The sequence below is a fragment of the Equus quagga genome, chromosome 14, assembly GCF_021613505.1.
Source record: "Equus quagga isolate Etosha38 chromosome 14, UCLA_HA_Equagga_1.0, whole genome shotgun sequence".
NCBI lineage: Eukaryota > Metazoa > Chordata > Mammalia > Perissodactyla > Equidae > Equus > Equus quagga.
Genome location: NC_060280.1, coordinates 70,553,880 through 70,573,973, shown reverse-complemented (window position 1 = coordinate 70,573,973; position 20,094 = coordinate 70,553,880). Strand labels below are relative to the sequence as shown.

The 20,094-nt window shown below is 45.6% G+C and overlaps 1 protein-coding gene across 12 annotated transcripts in view; it reads right to left on the bottom strand.

The window, feature by feature from the left end:
* The window catches only part of GRAMD1B (GRAM domain containing 1B), a 163,853-nt gene that overhangs the window by 84,880 nt on the left and 58,879 nt on the right, over positions 1 to 20,094 (bottom strand). Inside the window, exon 1 of one of the 12 annotated variants that reach the window (XM_046685681.1) lies at positions 7,347 to 7,626. The exons of the other annotated variants lie outside the window; for them this stretch is intronic. Coding sequence (XP_046541637.1) covers positions 7,347 to 7,369 — 23 coding nt within the window. The 5' untranslated portion in view covers positions 7,370 to 7,626. Of the gene's footprint in view, positions 1 to 7,346; positions 7,627 to 20,094 lie in introns of those variants that run through there. 12 annotated transcript variants of the gene reach the window in all.

The window sequence follows — 20,094 nt, the reverse complement described above, 5'->3', positions numbered from 1 at the left end:
TTCAAAGATCACCCCACATCCCAGCTCATCATTCAGCCCCTCTCTGTTTATTTTGCCCATTACTGGTCTCTCCCTCTCTCTGTTCTTGCACATCTTTGGTAGTTATACTTCATACCATTAAATATCTTCAAAAACTACCTCAGCGTATTTCTCTAACTTTTCATGGGTATCAGTCTTCTCTCGTCTCATGGGCAAAGGTCTGTCTTCCAATTGCTTTGTTATTGTAGTGGTTAAAAGCATAGACTCTGGAGTCAGACTGCCAGCTAGAACACTTTTGGGCTGTGTGACTTTGGGCCTATTACTTAACCTCTCTGTGCCTTAGTTTACTGATTTGTAAAATCTACATAGTAATAGCGCATAGCTCAAAAAACTGCTGAGTTAATACATAGACAACATTTAAAATATATGTCATATAATAAGTTGTTATGTAAGTATTAACTATTAATATCCTTATCATCATCATTATTTCTATTATAGTGCCTAGAACAAGACTGCTACCTAGAAAGTATCCAGTAAAAACATCATTTTGTTGCACTTAAGAAGCATCTCTATTTACTTAAACTAGGGGGCAGCAAACTTTGTGTAAAGGGCCAGAAAATAAAACGTTTTGTGGGCCATAGGTCTCTGTCACAACTACTTGACTCTGATGTTGTCACATAAAAGCAGCCATAGACAGTGCCTAAACAAATGAGCATGGCAGTGTCCAATAAAACTTTATTTACGGATACTGAAATCCGAATTTCATACAATTCTCACATCACGAAATATTACTCTTCTCTTGATTTTTTTCCCAACCATTTACAAATGTAAGAAAACATTCTCAGCTTGCAAACTGTACAAAAACAGGCAGCAAGTTGAATTTGGCCCTCGGCTGTGGTATGCTGACCCCTGGGCTAAGGTCACACAAGGTCCTCCAGGCTATTCCACAGGCAGTAAGGAAATGTCAGGTCCTAAGGAGGGGAGTGAGCCCACGCCCACACTTGCGGGAGAGCAGCTGTGGTGGGCATTACTGGTGCTCAACAACACTTCAGTTCTCCTCCCCCCTGCCATTCAGAAGCCTCCTTTCCCGCTTTCCTGCAGCCAGGCAGGGCCACGTGACGGCCCAGTGTGCAGGAAGGGCAAGGCAGGGTATCTGCCTCCTAGGAGAAGCACTTAAGAGCTGTGATCGCCTCCCGTCTGTAGTGATTGTGGAGGGAGGTGCCAGGAGATTCCACAGCCTGGATCACTGAACTGGATGGCTTCCCCACAGAGTTTTCCAGAGCCTGGGAGGGACCAGAGTGTCAAGAACTAAATTTGCAATGAGTTAAGCTACTGAATTCGGGCAGGGGTGGGGCGATGTTGTTACCATAACACAACCTAACCTGCCCAGTTTAATTCAATTATCTCTCTGCAAACACAAACCAAACAACAGCTTTAAGGATAAGTAAACATAAAAACATCTAGCAATATCTAGTTTGTCATATCCTTTCACCTTAACAAATCATTTAGGGAACAAATGTCCAGCCTCCTGGACAATTCAGCAAGAGATCAGAGGCAGAAGCAGTCTTCTCTTCTCCAAGTTCTATCGTGAGAAACCCTAAATCATCTCTTCCAGCAATAAAATTTAATGATAATAAGGTCTTAATGGCCAGGAGGAAGGGTTTCTAGCCAGAAGCAAAGAACCTCAAGTACTCACAATCTGACTGGGTTGACATGATCTCTGCCATCCAGCTTACATTCTAAAACAGTAAATCTCCTTCTCTTAAAGTAATAATGCTGATGACAACAAGACAACAAAGCAAATGCTTATTGCTGCTTATTTCAAGCCCGGTACAGTTTCCCAAAGTAGAAAGCCAGGTGAGGGGTGGAAAAGGCCTCTCTCTTTAAGAAATCTGAAGAGTCAGAAGATTCAGTCACTGCCCGGAGCTGTGCTGATCACTCGGGGGACCGAAGCACTCAGATGCCCAGCACTCAGTGTCCCAGATTTGCCAGACCACGAGAAAACGCCAACTCCCATCCCACCAAGTAATGAAGTAAATCTTGCATGGTGAGCAAGAGGGCGTGCCTGCTGGGGGACGTTTGTAAGTGAATATTTAATATTTTCAAATGAAGGTTTATTTTTAGCGTCTCCTGCGGGCTCAAGAAGTGCACCAATAGTCCATATCACAAGCAAGCAGACTGCGGCCTTTTCTAAACCAGCAGTCAAAAGGAAGCTGAGAGAGCAACTCGCCTGCCCAGCCCTGTTATTTAATCTCACTTTCAAAACAGATACCACTCAAGGCAAACAGAAGTCGCCTACCAAGGCCACACAGCAGGTCAAAAGGTGCTTACAAGATCCAGACTCAAGCACTGACCTCTCCAGAACCTCCAGCTCCTGAGCGACCCCAGCCTTCACAGCAGCTCACCTTCTGGAAAACATCTGAGGAGCTGGGAAGCTTGGTTCTAAAGGAGGCGTGCAGAAGTCACATCCAGAGCTTTCTCTTCCTCTAGAGTAAACTTTCCACAGAAAGGACCTCAAAAGATAAATACGTGTCCTGATCTTAACACTCCAGAGACAGAAATTCCCAACTTTTTCCTTCTAATTTAAATTCCCCCTGCTGCAACCTACCCCATTCCTTCTGTCATGGGCCTAAACCAGAGCTGAAGAAGGAACAGCGCTCCACTCGTTAACAGATCTGAAGCGAGAGAGTACACCAGACAACTGACCTTTGGTATCAAATAAAATATGTCTGACCATTAACCTCCAGGAAAGATGGAGGAGGGCAAAAATGAACTTCTCTCCCAGTTACCTGGTAAGAACCTACATGAGTAGGTTCTCTCACACAGCACTCGTATTCCTAAATAAACTGCGAAAAGGAGTGTGATTGCTCATGCACCCACTCAAACGCAAAGAGAAACTCGAAATTCCTTTCATCTGTGGACCAAGACCCGGCCACAGAAATGCTTCCCCTGTCATGTGTCAGGAACTAGACTTTCTCTTTCTTTTCTCACAGAATCAAATTCTTCCAGCATACTTGATACCAGCTCCACAAAAGGTTGACATAGGGAAGCCACATTGTAGAAAAGAAACCACATTGTAACTTTAAATGACCTCTAACTGGCCCAGACATGCTCTGCTCTGTAGATTTGGTGATCCGTCCCAGCTGCTTTAAGATGATAACTTCATTCTTTTGAGCTCCTTAGGAATGTGATGACCCCCGGGCAGAGAGCCTATGCTGATAACCATCATCAATGAGAACTGAAAGATCAGGGTATAGGGCATTGCTCCATTCTTGGATGCATATCCAGTGAAACAAAGGACTATCAGGAACTGGGCCCAGATGTCTGCTCCAGCCAGAGACCAGCCACCACCCCCACCTGGAGACCAGCCCCTTAGATAAGTGGCCTGTAGTCTTTGTTCTGTGAGATGGTGCTTTTAGACGTGAGTGGGCCATCTTCCTTCTTGCTAGCAAGTTGTAATAAAGTCCTGTCTCTCCTACCATCTTGCCTCCTGACTACTGGCATGTCTTGCGGCGAGTAGAGGGCCCCCCCTTGCGTGGCAACATACTGACTTTCTGGAAGGTCTGTCACAGCCTCCAGGAACTGTGGAGACTGCACCACCAACCTGAAGAGAGGTGAAGACTAGGAACGCGAGGACAGAATCAAGACAGATGTCACTACAGTCTGCCAAGTTCCGTGGGGGCCAAAACAATCTGTACAGGGAGTAGCCCCATGAAACTGGAGACCTTCTTAGTGTCTGAGGTTCTGAAGCTCTAGAGGAATTAGGAATATCTTTACATCACACACACATACAAAAAAAAATTAATCAGGTGGAAGCTAAGGAGGACCAGTGAATTTTTTTTTTTAGAAAATAACTTGGTTTCCAAATTGCATGTGTCCCACAGCTCTGCTCTGGCACAGCCCTGTCTGTTGACATGTGTCACCTGCTCGCTCAGTCTCCTCCACCGCTGTCCTTACCTCGCTCACCAAGTCATCAGGAGATGGAATCACAGAATCACCTTGAGAAAGTCTAAAGCCTCTGCCCTAATGAAGGGGAGGCTGGACTAGGGGGAGGCTTTCTATCTCACAATGCAGCCACTCGTCAATCATGGACATGTATCTTGATCAGCTTTATCCAAAACCATCCCGGGATAACCTCAGAACTCCATGAGGCGTGGTGTTAGTGCTGTACAAAGAACAGCTTCTACTTACCTAACACTGTCCAGCCTTCAAATCCCTACTCAAGTGCCACTTAGTCTAAGAAGCTTCCCTGCTACCCCAGCTGAAGTGAAATCCAGGCTCTGACTTTCCAGAGTGCTTGTTGTTCACTGCACGTATGTGTCCCTTAGCATTTAATGACTTATTTTGTAGGTTTTGTTTCTGTGTGTGGAGGAGCTTGGGTCTCATTCTATCTGTGAGGTTGCCAGTCCGTAGAAGGAGAGGCAATGTCTTTTACATTTTTTAACCCCCACAGGGCTGTGAAAATGATGACTTGGTCAACATTTGTAGAATGAAGGGATGGACGAACAACGGATGCATAGACCTTGACCCTGCTCTCTGGGACAGTAGGGCTAACACAGACACACTTTGCTGTTGCTGCGGGAGTCACAAAACTGAAATAACGGTCAAGCAATAAAAGTTTGCACCCTGTATTTTTCACTAACTAGTTGCATAAATTTAGTCAAAACCCTTCACCACTCTGTACCTCAGCTTCTCTAGCTCTCAAGTGGAGATACCAGCCACTTTATGGGACTACAGTAAGGATCGAATGAGATAATTCATTTCCGTACACTTTTAAAAGTCTAATTAACTAACCAAATAAATAGAAGGCAGAGAGACAGCAGAACAGAATAAAAGCCAGTGTATAGTATGGTGTTACATACAGAGGAAAGTGCGCTACAGAAGAGCAATTGCAGACAGATGAATGACTGGGGAAAATTACCTGCAAATCCAATGCCTGATTCCTAGTGCCCTCAAGCAGGTTACTTAACCTCTCTCTGTCTTGGTTTCCTTGCTCTGTAAAATGGGATCTTAATCATAATGCTGGAAAAACAACGTGATGGAGCACATTCAGAGGGCATAATATGGTGCTTGATGCATGGTAAGCGCTCAGTAAATGTTAGTTGCCATTATTATTATCAGCATTATCAGCATTTTTTATATCACAGGCACACAGCAGGCATTCCAGAAATGTTTCTAGAAATAATTCAAACATTAGACAGCTAATTAACTCCATCCTCTTTATCCAGGACAAGGTAGCCAATTTTTTTGGTTATCTTGTTTCTACCAGTCTTCCTGTTGGGGTAGTAAAGAGGTCCCTGACACAAGATTCCACCAAGGGGAGCCACATTTCAAGCCCTCTCACTCACAACACAACTACAAGGTTAGGCCTCTGCGCCAAAAGAGACGAATATATCTGTACCTAACGAGACGGTGAATCACTGGATCTAACAGTATCCAGACAGACACAATGACAAAATTTCCCCATCCTTCTAACATTTTATTTGGCTGAAAAGGACAAGGTTACTCCAATTACAGTTGCCATCTTAACATCATTCTGTTGAAATGCATCAAGAGATACTCAAGGCAGATTTTTAAAAGCAAACCCTGCATGTCCCTCAGGGACGAGCTGGAGCGGAAAAGAGCCTTCTGTGTCAAAGTGATGCCTCATCCTGAACGACAGCCAAGCAGCCCTCAGTCCCCAACTGGGTGTCCTGACAGCAGGCCATGGAGGGACGCTGAGCGATTTCTGACGATGAGCCCAGTGTCCCCGCTCTCCCAGCAGCACCTGGGGTCTCTTGGGTGGCCTCACCCAAGGTAAGCCCAGCTCGGCTCTGCTGAGGAACAAAGGTGCAGCTTTGGACCCTGACTCGGCCTGAAATTCCCAGTGACAACAGACCCTCTCTGCTAATGGCTTCCAACCCAGAAGGAACAGGGAACGTGGCCCCAAGAGAACAAGGGCAGGGAGGACACCGTAGCACCTCCACCTCCCTTTCTCAAACTCAAATCGCACGAGAGTTCCACATAAGAGGGAGTGACACCAAATCTTGAGGGGAAGCAGCTACAGGCTGGGTGGTCCCTGATGCTTACTACTAAGCCTGAATCTCAGGTTCTTAAGAGTTAAGCTTGCAGGAACTAAGCTCCTCCCTTGCCCCTCTGTAAAGTACCTTTTCAACGCCCACTGAAGGATCCTCTTGCCTAAAGGGGGAGGGCTGGACTAGACTAATTCCATCAGGGTTCAACCTAGGGTAGGGGATTCTGGAGAGCCAGATGTGGCCAAGAGCCAGGCTGGGACCCCATGCTTTAAACTGCGCAATACCTGCCCCCAACTCTGAAAAATCAACCTCCAATCCAGAGAGACAACCTACCACTGGCCCCAACCTTGGACTGCTGACTCAAGGAAGACAGGACACACTTCTGGAGGGAGCTCTCCCAAGCTCCTTCTCCTCCTCCCACCCTCCACTGTCTTCAGGGAGAGAAAGCTCCATCCCCAGTCCAAGGAGCCTTTCTCCTCTGAGCTGCACACGCCACCCTGCAGGGAGTACTGGATCTCTGGTACGACAAAGTTTTCCAAGCAAAATTTCCAGTTTCTCAACCAGATAAAAAGCCAATTCACCCACCCATCTGATTCAAAGAAAAAGAGGGAGAGGTTAAGAATTTCATATTTAAAATGGGAGGTAAAAATATTCCGACTGCTTCTGCAGCTTCAATATAGCTACCCTACACTGCAAGCAAGAGGCGGCTTTACTATCGCAACATTAAGCCCAGGAAGAGGCACCCGCAAAGCCCCCAGGTGTGTGTGTGCAGTGGGCGTGGGAGTGGGGGCGGTCCACTCTCCTTCGGACGCCAGGCATGCTAGAGGTTGGAGCCCGGCCCCTCATGACTCCCTCCTCAGAGAGAAGCTTCTAAGAGGTCGGAGACTACCACGGAAGGTGAGGGTGCCCCAATGAGCCGGGTGAGAAGGGCCCTTCAGGACGTCTGGCTGGGTCGGGAGGGTATAACTGCAGCACCAGCCTGATGCAGACACACAGGACCTCGTGAAAGGATCTTTCCCGATGAAGTTCCCTCAGTGCGCACCACCCATCAGCCCTCTCAAAGTTGGACTCTTTCAGCTGCAGTTTGATTCTCTCCACAACCCCCCAACTTCCACAAAACCCCTCCCCCAGGAAGATGCTGGCAGAAAACACTGCAGTGCAGAAGCTGGGGTGAGCCACAGAGGGTAACCCATCTTTGTAGAGAGTGTGGCCCCCATCTTAACCCCTTGATACCCATCTAGGGAGACGGGCCTGTGCGAAGGAGACCTCTTGAGGATGCTGAGGTGCTGGGAGGAACACAGGGTTGAAGAAAGATAACGGAAGAGCAAGGTGGCTTATCCCTCCTCCACTTACCAGGATAGCTTGAATCCTTTCATTAGTACAGTCACGATAATCCACTGACCGTGTCCTTAGCATCCCCGTTACAGCTCCGGAGGTCCCAGGACATATTTGAAAAGATGACGAAGTCCCCAAAGAACAGAATCCCATGTAATGTGACTTGAACTCAGAAAGAGAAAGAAGAGAGAGAGAGAGAGAAAGAGCAAGCCAGAAGAACTGCTGCCTTCCCTTCTTCCCCCTTTCCCAGCCCAGAGCTGGGCTGGGAGGCGAAGGACAGCTTCTGCAAATCCAGCCCGGGGCTAGAGCTGCCTGCCCGAGCTGCTGCTGCCACTGCCAGTTTCTGATGGAGATGGGTAATGCTGGCAAGGCTGCAAAACAAGCCCTGGAGTTGCTGTCAACAGGCAGGCAGGCCAGCCACCCACCCACCCTCACCTCACGCCGGCTCAGAGCAGCCTTGGGGAAAGAACCCAAGGAGAGCCCAGGAGGAGAGCAAAAACCTAGCAGAACCTGCACCTCTCTTCCCCCAGGCGGCAGCTCCCGCAGCTCCATATAATCTCCTAATCAATGCAGTACCCAAGCAAAGCACTGCCAGCCACTTCCGCCCATTTAAAGACACAGCACATGTTTTGTCCCAGGACGGGACAGAAAGTCAGGGAGAGGGTGAGTGGGGAATGTGGTCTCAGAGAAGGGGGAGGAGAGGGTCAGAAATACCTGAAGATGAGCACTGCCATGGGCATCCACCAAAGGGTTAAAATGTCCCACCCCTAGCCGGGAGGGGAGCCTTGACCCCGAGCCCTCCGCGAAGCAAACCTCAAAGCAAACCTCGGGAATCCAAGCTGCACAGACCTGAAAGGCCGGTTGCTGAGTGCCTAGGTGTCCGAAGGCAGCGAGCAGCACGAGACCACCTTAAATAGAATGCTCACCCTCTCCCCATCAAGGCGGGGCGAGCAGGGCTGGCTGCAGATCCTGAGCAGTTCACAGCACACAGAACACACAGTTCTCTTCCCCTGCTGGGGAAATTGCCTTGCCGCGACTTCTGGGGCGCGTGGTGAGGCAGCAACTTACGGTGGCCCAGCAGCGCCCCCAGTCACCTGGGGCCAGGGATCCTTTTAAGGTGGCTACAAAGGCCTGGTGTAGGATTTAAACAGCATCTCATCACCAACACAGGGCTCCAAGAAGATTCAGACCAAGCACACCATCCAGTGAGGGGGGACTGAGATTTTCAACTTCAGTGGGAACATTCAATTCATGGGAGTCAGGGAAAGGCCCCTCTTAAAATCCTTCAAGCTGGGCCCCAGTACTTCCACCCCCAAAAACTTCCCTAGCTGTGTGAGTCCTTTTTGTCCTCCCCTAGATTACTGACTATCTGAGTCAGTAATGCAGATGGGTGAGAGCGAACAAAGATGAGATTAATTACGAAATAGCAACCTTCAACTGAACCGGAATAAGCCTTTACCCTGTAACTTGCCCCAAAGCAATCTATAGACATCCATATGTGTTCCATGTATATCATCTATACGTGACCTTCTAAAGCGATGCTCTTAAGAAAAACTGGAGCGCAGGTCCCCGTTGATAACACTCATTGTAATTACTTATTATCTGTCTTCCTCTTTTTTCATGGTAAACTCCATGAAGACAGGGACTATGTATCTTATTCAGCTCAGTCTCCCGCTGACTAGGAGGGCTTGCGTACAGTAGGGGTACCATAAGCAAGTGTTTAATGGAAATGACCTTATTCGAACCGAACTAAAACACTGCAGTCTCTCTCCAGTGTCCAGATGGACCAGCAGAAACACTCTTTAAGGCATCCTGAGCTTTCAAAGATGTACTCCCAAAGCAGCCCTAGGCTATGAGATTTCCTTCCATCCACAGCCCTCATGCCAGACAACACTGAAACGCTTTCAAGACTTCTGAATACATTTGCGATTATGTTTTTAAAGCTCCTTGAGCCTGGACCCAGGCCACACTGTCAGGACAGGTATTGCAGGTGCAACAGATTCCAGAAGTGCACAGAATTCTCCTTTATGACGCAGATAATTTACTCGAGGGGCCGCCCACGACATATGACCCAGCCCCTAGACAAATGCCACTTCGAGGGTTCCAGGTAAATGAGAATATTCTCCTCCTGCTCCACCAACTGCTCTGATCACAGGTAACACATAAGACCTGGATCAAGGCTTTACAAGTATCACATTAGAAACACATTATTACAGTGTTAAAATTCTTTAACTTTTACTTTTTTTCAACTCTCCTTAGCAACTATTAATAAGAATTTTTTTATTTTACATAGTTGTATATATTTTAGTTGTGGGTCCTTCTAGTTGTGGTAAGTTAATAAGAATTTATTAAGGGCTTATTATGTCAGGCATCGTGCTAAGCATTTTACATGCATTATCTCACTTAATCCCACATCTATACTATGAAGTAGTAACTATCATTATTTTTCAGATAATGCAGCTAAAGAGTATAAGGGGTGCAGTGTCTTGATTTGCCTAAGGCCAAACAGCCAACAAGCTGCAAGCTTGGGATTTGGATGCAGACATGTCCAACTCCAAACCCACTCTCTTAATCACAATGGATGCTTATAAAACAGTCTTCTCTATCAGACGGGATGATTTATAAGGCCTCACATGCTCCCAGGACAAAAAGAATCCAGGCAACAGGTAAAAAAGAGACTCAATCAAGCGAGCTGCTTCTTTCTGTTGCTGATGAGTTAGCTGGCTGGAGTGTCAATGTGTGTATGTGAGGGACGCCACCACGGAAGGAACAAAGAAGAGCCTGGTGGGTTCAAGACAATCGTCTGCCTCGGATTCCCCTTGACTCTTTCTTGTTTCTGAACCCAGGGAACCCAGCTCCATTTTTGTGGTCCGTAAAGAAAATTTCAAATTATGATCCAAACATGGCTTTAAGGAGCCACGGGATCACTGTCTCTCCCTGAAGTAAATTAAAAAAACAAGACCAAGCAACATGAAGAAACATTTCTCATTTCCTGTATTTTCCCTCTTCTATCTTCTCATAGAGGGCAGTCTGTTTTGTACAGTTTGAAAAGTCCCCTGACCTGTAAGCTGTCAGCACTGACATAATTCCAGATTACTCTTGGGGTGGAAACGCAGAGTAACGATCAGGCAGGTACATTCTGATTCTCTTGCTCCTGCCGGACTCTGCAATCCGGCTGGTCCTTGATATTCCTATTTCAGGAAGGGCAACAATTTTTAGACAAAACTAAATTCCAAAGACTGCAATTCCTGGCAATACGGCAGACTAGATATCCTGATGGACCTTCCTGCTGAAACCAACTAAAAATGCTGAATAAAATAAAACATTTAGAAAGAAAAAAAAAGAAATTCTTTTAAAACGTTTGATAAGTTATCAACACAGTAAGGAATATTTAGAGGCTACAAACTTGGTAAGGGCAGAAACCCAGAAAAGCAAGGAAAGCCTTGTAGATGAGTGGTCTAGAGAGGGCGTTTGCAGAAGCTGTGAAGCTGGCCTGCGGTTTTCATGGCCTCACAGAACACAGCTGACAAGAGACAACAACGCCCCAGCCCACTAATGCGACAGGTGTAAGAGGAGACCTCCTCATGAGGTGGGCCTGCTGGCTGTGCCCTCACCCGAAGACGGAACTTGAAAGAAACTCACAAATGCTGCTGAGGAACTAAAAGGACAACTCCCTGTCTTAAACCTCGGCAGTGAATGGAGGAGGAAAAACAATCTCCCCTGATAAATCACAATTACAAACGGATCCTCACACAGATTGTTGCCTGAGAGTTCCCAAACAATTCACAAAAAACAACGTCCAGAAAGCAGAAGACTGATAAATTCAACCACAGTAAAATTAAGAATATCTGATCATCCAAACTGATCATAAAGAGGGGGAAAAGACAAGGCTCTTCTGGGAGAAGATATTTGCAACACATGTAATTGAAAAAGGAACTGTTCACAGAATTTATTAAAATCATACAAGTCAATAAGAAAAAGACAAATTATTTGAATAAGCACTTTCAGAAGAGCAAATGATCAATAAATATATACAAAGGTGCTCAACCTCAATAGTACTCAGGAAAACGCAAATTTAAACTCCAATGAGGTGCCACCTCATACCCATCTGATTGACAAAAACTAAAAAGTCTAACAAAATCAAGGTTGGAAAGGAGCTAACGGAAGTGCATGTTGGTTCGATTATCTAAGAAAACTATTTGGTATTATTTAGTAAAGTTGAAGAACTGAATCCCCTAACACCTAACAGTTCTATCTCACATCAGGAGATGTACAAGAGAAACTTCAGACAGCATTATATGTAACAACATGGTTTGCAGAAACAAACCAAAAAACCTGGAAACAAATGTCTACCAAGAGCAGAAAGGATAAATAACTGTGGTATTTTCTTAAAGGGGGATAATACACAGCAATAGCACACAGAAATTTTATAAATTACTGACACATGCAAGAAAGTGGACGAATCTCAGAAACAATCTTAAACAGAGGAAGCAAATCAATGAAAGATGCTTACAGTATGATTCCATGTATATACAGCTATAGAACAAACACATAAGACAGATAAATATTTTAAATCCATAAAGATACAGAATATCTGACATTCTGTATCTGTCTAGATAGATATTCTGTGTCTATAACATGGAAAATCAAGGAAACGACAGACTGAACATTCAGAAAGGTGGTCACCTCTGAAGGGTGGGGAAGACAATGGGGTCAGCAGGATAGGTAAGAAGTTTGTTGTTTCTTCTTTCTATGTACTTTACACATATTTAATGTTTTATAAATAATCTTTGTATCTATTCAGTATTTAGCAAAAACAATTTATAAGTAATTAGAAAACAACTGATACCAATCTTCTCCTTTGGGATTTTGTGAACAAACTTGATGAAAGGGCAGGATGGTGGTAGGGGAGGGATCAACTATGACAATGTTTTGTGTTATCTGCATTTTCAAAAACCTAAGTTCAAAAAATTGGCCTTCCCAGGCTTATGGATATTCAAAAGTTTGTTGTGTTTACAAGATGTGATTAACCTAAGATTGGTTTGTATGACTCCAAGCTTCTTGCTACAATGGTTTCTTCCAAACTTACTGGGTTTGGAGTGAAGGTTGGGAAAGCTCCTTTCTGAATTTACCTGCTTTGGCTTTCTCTTGGCCTCCTACGAGCCTTAAGGTCTCACCCACCCCGGTACTGTTCCTTTCCTAATCCAACAAAAACATGAGTGGTGTTTCTTGCCTCACCCATAAGTAGGGACTAGAATGGTGAGAGAGGTCTTTCAGCCACAGCATACTGCTCGTGATCTCATTAGCAGACACCCAAGGCCCCCAGCCAAGGGAAACCTGGAAGCTGTGGACCCACAGGAGAATTCATCCTTTCTGACTCTCACTTTCCCATCAGTGGCTCTTTCCACCACTAGAAGCTCATGCCTCCTCATGACCTTGGGAAGTCACTGGGAGCAAATCTGGAGCAGAAAATAGACTGTCGCCATGCTCCCTGAGGCTCTCCTTCTATCTCAGGTTCTTGGATCCTGTGCTGCTCTCCCTCTGTCCCTCCTCCGGAGGAGAGGAGAGCTGCCGCAGTACCAGGGCAGGGCTGCATGCCTCTAGGAGCTGGCGAAACTGGGGCAGAGCAGCACTGCAGTCACACATTGGGGAATCAAAGCTCCAAGTCAGGCAGGGGAGTGGTCAGGCGCTCAGAGTGTTATATTTAAGGAGCATTTTGGAGGTCAGGAAGCTAGCGAGAGAGAAGCAGTGGAGGAGGGAGCGCCTCCTAAACACTCTATTTCAACAAGCCTCCTCCTGGTCCTCCAGCCAGAATGCTCCTCCAAATTCCAAACTGCAGTCAATAGAGCCTGTGTGAGTGGACGGCAGATGGCCAGAGCTGCGCCGATCAGGTGCTCCCCACCACTTCCCTGTCCCCTCCTACCCCCCTCCCCACCCTCTGCCACTATTAGTCATTGGCTCTGGGGTGACAGTGTGGGCTGCAGGCATTGGCCTTGCCTTCTGGTCTGTTCATCTGTGTCAGCTCCCAGCCGGGAGCCTCCGAGCCCGCCCCTCCCCTCCTACGTTGGGACCTGCGCACACCCCTGCCTTCCAGCCCCACCGTCCAGTCCACAGTAGGGAGGGAGGGCGGGCCGCACAGGCCACAGGGCAGCAGACGTGGAGAGGCTTGTGTGGTGAGCAAGCAGGGTTCTGTTCATTTCAAGAATGTTTCCTTCTGCCTCTATGACCCCAGAGATTCACTTAAGGTACTGGAGTTAAAAAATGGAAAATGGACAGACTTGCCTCCCTCCCTCATCCTTCTTTGCCCCTCCTTCACAATCTGCTAATCCAGAATGTTCCTTCAGGCAACCAACAGGATGGGTAAGGTCAAGCTCCAGTTGGCTTCATCCCGCCCCTAGTTGCTTCACCAACACAGTTGACTGGAGAGAGAGGAAGACAGGATGGAGGCGGCCAGCAGCTTCCACAGATGGGTATCTGTCTATGCTGGAATTTAAAGCAGTCTCCCATACATTATGACATGTGATTCTCACAACAACCCAGTGAGGTATTACCAAACCACGTCTCACAGAGGAAGAAACTGAGGACCAGGGAGGTCTAGCTCTCTTCCCACTACTAGTAGCTTCTCCTACCCACAAGACAGGTGGTAGTTCGTGAGAAGAGGAAAAGCCAAAAGGTAAAGCCCTGTGCCTGGGTTCCACAAACACCGCAGCCCTTACCTCACTCCAACCTAGGAACTCTCCTTCTTACCAGGCCAGGATGGAATTACCTCCTTTGCTCACCTCAGTGCTGAACCCAGCTAAGTGCTCTCTCTCCCTCTGTTGAGACAGTCCAGGACATCCCTTCTCCAGGGATACTTCCTGGCTTGATGAAAGGAGACAAGAGTTTCCTTGGCCCTGCCTTGTCTGGCAATGGAAATCCCAAAGAGGACTCTCTCTCTCCATCCTACTTTCCCCTTCGTCTCTAAAATCGCTCCCAGGCTTCCTGAACACCCGACCGCCTGACTCGCTGCTGGTTTATCTGTATGTCTCCCTCATTAGCGTGTCCTGCATCACAACTCTTTCTGTTGCTAGACAGAAGGGCAGCCCCTAGGAGGCAAACGCCCTCCTGTCAGGAAAGGTGCACACACCTCAGAGAAACCCCACCAACCAGGAGAGGGGAACGCTGCCTGACTTCATTCATGCTAATTATGTGCATAACAAAAGAAAATCTCTCTCCTGCCAGATGGAAGAAACAAGGCAGATTTCTAATTACCCGTCCTGCTCCTCCTGGTTTATTCTCGGGAGAAATCCAGGGTGACTGATGGTGTCAGGGACCCTGGAGGGTGCTTATAAACTCAGGTTCTCTCGGGGAGGGAGCACCCATACACCCACAGCCAACTGCTGCATGCTCTCCACCCACCACACGGAGACTTCTCCTTTCCCAACTAAGTTACACATGAGAATTACCGTTAACAAACAGATGAATTGAGTGTTCGCTCATTTGAACAGTGAAAGTCTCCTGGCCAAGGACACGACAAGAATCTCTTGTTGGCAGAGAAACTGCCTGCTGATAGGACAAGTCTACAAAGACCGCATTCTTAATGACACGGGCCTGACACTAGTCCCAGAGGTGTGTCCTGTGGTCTAGCACAGGGACTCTGGAATCAGACTTGAGTTCAAATCCATATTTAACAACTGAGTAACCTTGAGCAAGTTACTTCATTTCTCTAACCCTCGGCTCCATCTACAAAAAGCTGATGATGGGGGCCAGCCCAGTGGTATAGTGGTTAACTGCGTGCACTCTGCTTCAGCGGCCCAGGGTTCACAGATTCGGCTCCTGGGCGCAGACCTACACGCCACTCATCAAGCCATGCTGTGGCAGCATCCCACGTATAAAACAGTGGGGTGCTCAGTGACAATCTTCCTCAAGCAAAAAGAGGAAGATTGACAACGAATGTTAGCTCAGGGCCAATCTTCCTCACCAAAACAATATAAATAAATAAATAAAACAGTGATGATGGAAAACTACTCAGCCAACAAAAACAACAAAATCATACCATTTGCAACAATACGGATGGACCCTGAGGGTATTATGCTAAGCGCAATAAGCCAGACGGAAAAAGACAACCACCACATGATTTCACTCACATGTGGATGATAAATAAAAACAGGGATAAAGAGAACAGATTAGTGGTTAACAAAGAGGAGGGGGCTGGGAAGAGCAAAAGGGGTAAAGGGGCATATATATATATATGGTGATGGATAAAAACTAAACTATTGGGGGTGAGCATAATGCAGTCTATACAGAAACTGATAAATCATAATGTACACCTGAAATTACACAATGGTATAAGCCAATATGACCTCAATAAAATAATTAAATTAAAAAAAGAAAAAAAGGTAATGATGACCACAACCATAAGGTTGTTAAGAGGAGTCAATGACACAACACACGGCATAGTATTGAGCAGGTGCCAACACATTTTAACCCTTATTATGACTATTCCCAACCAGCGTCCACAGACCACCACTACCTATGGCTAGACCCAGTCTCCATTTCTATGGTTCCTGATCTAATTTTTTTCTCCTTTACCTAAACAAAGTTTCTAATTTTTCCTATTTTGTTGGGGATATTTTTGTATTTTTATTTTGTGATATTTGGGTTAGATCAGTCAGCTATTTACTTATTCAACAACAATTATATTTCTCAAGTGCCTAATACGTTCATGACTGAGGCAAATCATGATGATGTTTCAAGGGTAAATCCAGTATCCTCCTTGATCTCTGGAAGTTTACAGTCAAACAAGGAAAATAAGACATGGGCACTAAGTAGTTACGATAAGTAATTCTAACGTAAAGTTTGAAGCAGTGAGTCCCGTAAGAGAGGCACAGACAAGCAGGACAGAGCACTTCTGTTTTCCAAAATGAACACAGGTTTGTAATCATTATGCCAATTTTTCAATCAACGAACAAGTAATGGTGAATATTCTCAGCTAATCTATACTAAGCCTGCCTGTGATAATTATTTCTTAATTAGTCTGCTCTTAACACAAAAGAGTTAGCCAGAAAAAGGATCCAATATTTGTCATCATCCTTTACAGAGACAAGAACTTCCTATTTGCATGACAGGTGTCCAGAAATAGTGCCTTCGAAACATATTGCTACCGTCAATGCCAATAAATACAGGTTTATCTGGATGGAGCAGACTGCATCTAATGGGTTGGATTTTGAAGTTTCATTTCCTACCATCAGCACATGTTCTCATCAGTGCCTTAAGGTTGAAAAAAGAGTGCTCAAACATGTTTAAGGCCTCCATACATACCATATTCTCAACATCACAACAAACAGGAGACTGGCATAATCATGAGTGAACCTAAGAGCTCAGGTTCCATCTGTCTTGTGACCAGAGGTACTCAGTAAATGCACTGTATCCTTCCACGCTAAGCCACAAGCTACCTTTGATGGTTCAGGGGCACCCACGTGCTGATGTGTACCATGACGTTTTTATGTGGATCCATGGACAACTGAAAAAAATAAGGGCAACGTGCTAAGCTTCAAAAAGCTAAAAATACTGAATTTTTAATTTTCGATACCACATCCTTTTAAATTTTTGCGTTAAAACACTCTAAATATAAATGATGGTGGCAGTAGTTTTATTTTTTAGTTCTGTTTTGTTACCTTTTACAGGCAAAATAAATATCCGGCAATTCTGTGTCAGTCCACCAACTTTTTTCAGTTTCTCTATAAAATCCACAAGTTCAGACTCCCCTGTGAAGAGGGCTTCTCAGTTCTAAGAGCTCACGTTCCACTACAAGAGGAGCCTCCCCTCTTAGCCGCTGTGAGGGGAATCTGAAAAGCTTCTCCAATAACTCCCTTGTCCTCAGGGTGCCATCTGGGTTACAGATGTTCCTAATCCAGTCTCCTTTTGAGATGTAATTGACGTATAACATTATATTAGTTTCAGGTGTGCAACATAATGATTCGATACAGGTACATATTGCAAAATGATCACCATGGTTAAGTCTTATAGTTAACACTCATCCCCACCCACCGTTTCAAGTTTTTTTCCTTATGATGACATAATCTAGTCTTGAATGCTTTAACAATGTCTTGGAGCTCTGCCTGTGCCTCCCAAATAGATATATACCACTGTTACCACTCCCCTAACCTCAGACGCAAATTTCTAATTGTTCTCGAACACCTTCACCTAGATGTCTCCTGGGCACCTCCGAGCCAGCATGAATAAGTGAGACTCCTTACTGTCCTCCTTCTGAGTCTGACCTCCTGTGCCTATCTCAATAAATGGCACGACCAACTACCAAGTCACCGAGTCAGACACCTGGAATCCATCCTACGTTCCTCCTCTTCCACCTCCCATTTAATTAGGCACAAAGTCATGTCAATTCCAGCTCCCTAAGTCTCACAAGAGTTTGTTTCCTGCTATCAGTTTTCACTGCCTTTCAATTCTCATCTTTAGGTTTGCCATTGTTCTCACCCTCCCCTACTCTTTTGTTCATTCACCAAATATTTATTGAGCATCTATCATATAGCAAGTAATAGGCTAGATTCTAGTGGTTTTGTTACTTAAAAAGCAAAAATACAAACCCTGTCCTTAAAAAACTTATAGTCTATGGGGCCAACGCCATGGTGTAGTGGTTAAGTTTCATGCACTCTGCTTTGGCAGCCTGGGTTCATGGGTTTGGATCCCAGGTGCAGCCTACACCACTCATCAGCCATGTTGTGGCGGTGACCCACATATAAGTGGAGGAGGATTGGCAGAGATGTTAACTCAGGGTTAATCTTCCTCAGCAAAGAAAAAAAAATGTATAGTCTAGTAGGGGAAGACAGATATGTAAAAAAAATGTCAGAGATGAAGCAAAACGAGGCAATTATCAGTTATTTGTCTACCTTATAGCCAGAGAGCACTTTTCAGAGCCAATCTGATGATATCTTAAAATCCTTCAATTATTCTCAGTATTGACATAATCTTAGTACTGTCATGTATGTCAATTCTTGCTCTTGTCTCCAGTTTCATCATTGCCTCCTGTTTCCACATGCACCCAACACTGCAATCATGTCAAACTCCTTATAGTGACCTGGGCTTTTCCACATACAAGCTGTCTCCTCCTCCTGCCTAGCTACTCTTCAGCGAACATCTATGGCATGCCAGGCATTTTACGTTGTCTCATTTCATCCCCCCAACAATCCTGCAGGGCCGATGGTATCACCCTCACTTACAGATGAAGAAACTGACACTAGGAAAAGCCACAATAACTCACTCAAGTTGGCAAAGCCAGAAAGTAGCAGTGCCAGCATTTGAGCCCAAATATGTACAACTCCAAATCACAAGCAGACCACCTCTCTTCTCTTGCCCACTTGATAAACTCCCACCCACGCTTCAGGTTGCAGGTCAAATGTCACTTCCTTTAAAGAGCCCTCATGCCTGCCCAGGCAACATCAAACAGTTCTTTGTGCTTCTCTGTTGACCTGCACTTCTGTGACAACCCTCACTACCTTCTGCCATCATAATTTGTTTACTCATCTGTCTCCCCCAAGAACGCAAGAGCAACTGCGCACAGTGGCCGTATGCTAGCCACTGAAAACCCCCACACTGAACCCTCTGCTGGCCTTTAATTGGCATTTAATAAACATTCATGGAATTAATCGATTAATGAATGCTTACCAACCTCTGTTCTCAAGGTTGAAATAGAAACTCTCAGGACACAATTTATCATCTACGTATCTTAACAAGTCATGTCGGGACATCAGATGGCCCCAGTTGGAAATCACAACCTTAAAAAAAAAAAAGAGGAGAACCCCAGTGAAGCAACAACAGGGCCCCAAAGCCCAGGTTCCAGGAGCTGAAGTCAGGCTCCAAAAACTCCCGTCCATGAACTGAGCACAGTATGGACAGGCAGTGGTCATCAAGACTGACCACACCCCCACCCAAAAGCTATCTCACTCTGGGATAACTGGACCCCATACATTGGGGTCTAAGGAAAATGCGGGGAACAGTACCTCAGAAATAAAAGGAGAAAGGCTAAGCTAAGGTGGATGCATTTACATGTATTTAGACATCAAAAAAATAATATCCAAACCATGTAAATGACTTACCAATAAGCCACAATACGAACTTTCACTCAGCAGTTCCGCTGCTTTTACACATTCTCAGATATTCAGTACGGCAGCCATAACATACAGGTTCTCTATGTATCTGGGCTGCAAAATGCAAACAGGCTCTCCAAGGGAGCATCTTGATCAGTGAAAGGTTCTCCAAATTTTTGAGTTATAAGCCTTCTGAAGATCTGAGGAGAGCCATGGATACTCTCCCCAGAAAAATGCCCAGAGATACAAAATTCTGCCTACAGAGGAGAGAGGCTCATGGACTCTCTTCTCAAGTCCATCCTAGGACCTTAATGGTTCTGGGCCCAGACCGAAAACTTCCTGAACTAAACTCCCTCCAAAAGGTTTGGGCTGCAGAAAGTTGAAGAAAAAGATCACACTGCTTGGGTGAAATGGCATCTGTTTCCATGACCAATCAGGTTCCCTCTTGTGGTCAAGGTCCTGAAAGTAAATGCCAGTCTCAGGAATGGTCCAGCTCCAGGTCTAATCAGATAATCTGCAACCTAGACTACGGGATGGCAGGGCCTATGAAAAATAAAGTGGTCTCTGTTTCTACGTCCATATGCAAATGCAAACATAAACACATCTCCAAACTCCAAACTGCCAAGTAACTCCCCAATCCCCCAACTACACCTTTCCCAGAGCATCCCCCCCCACAACCGCCA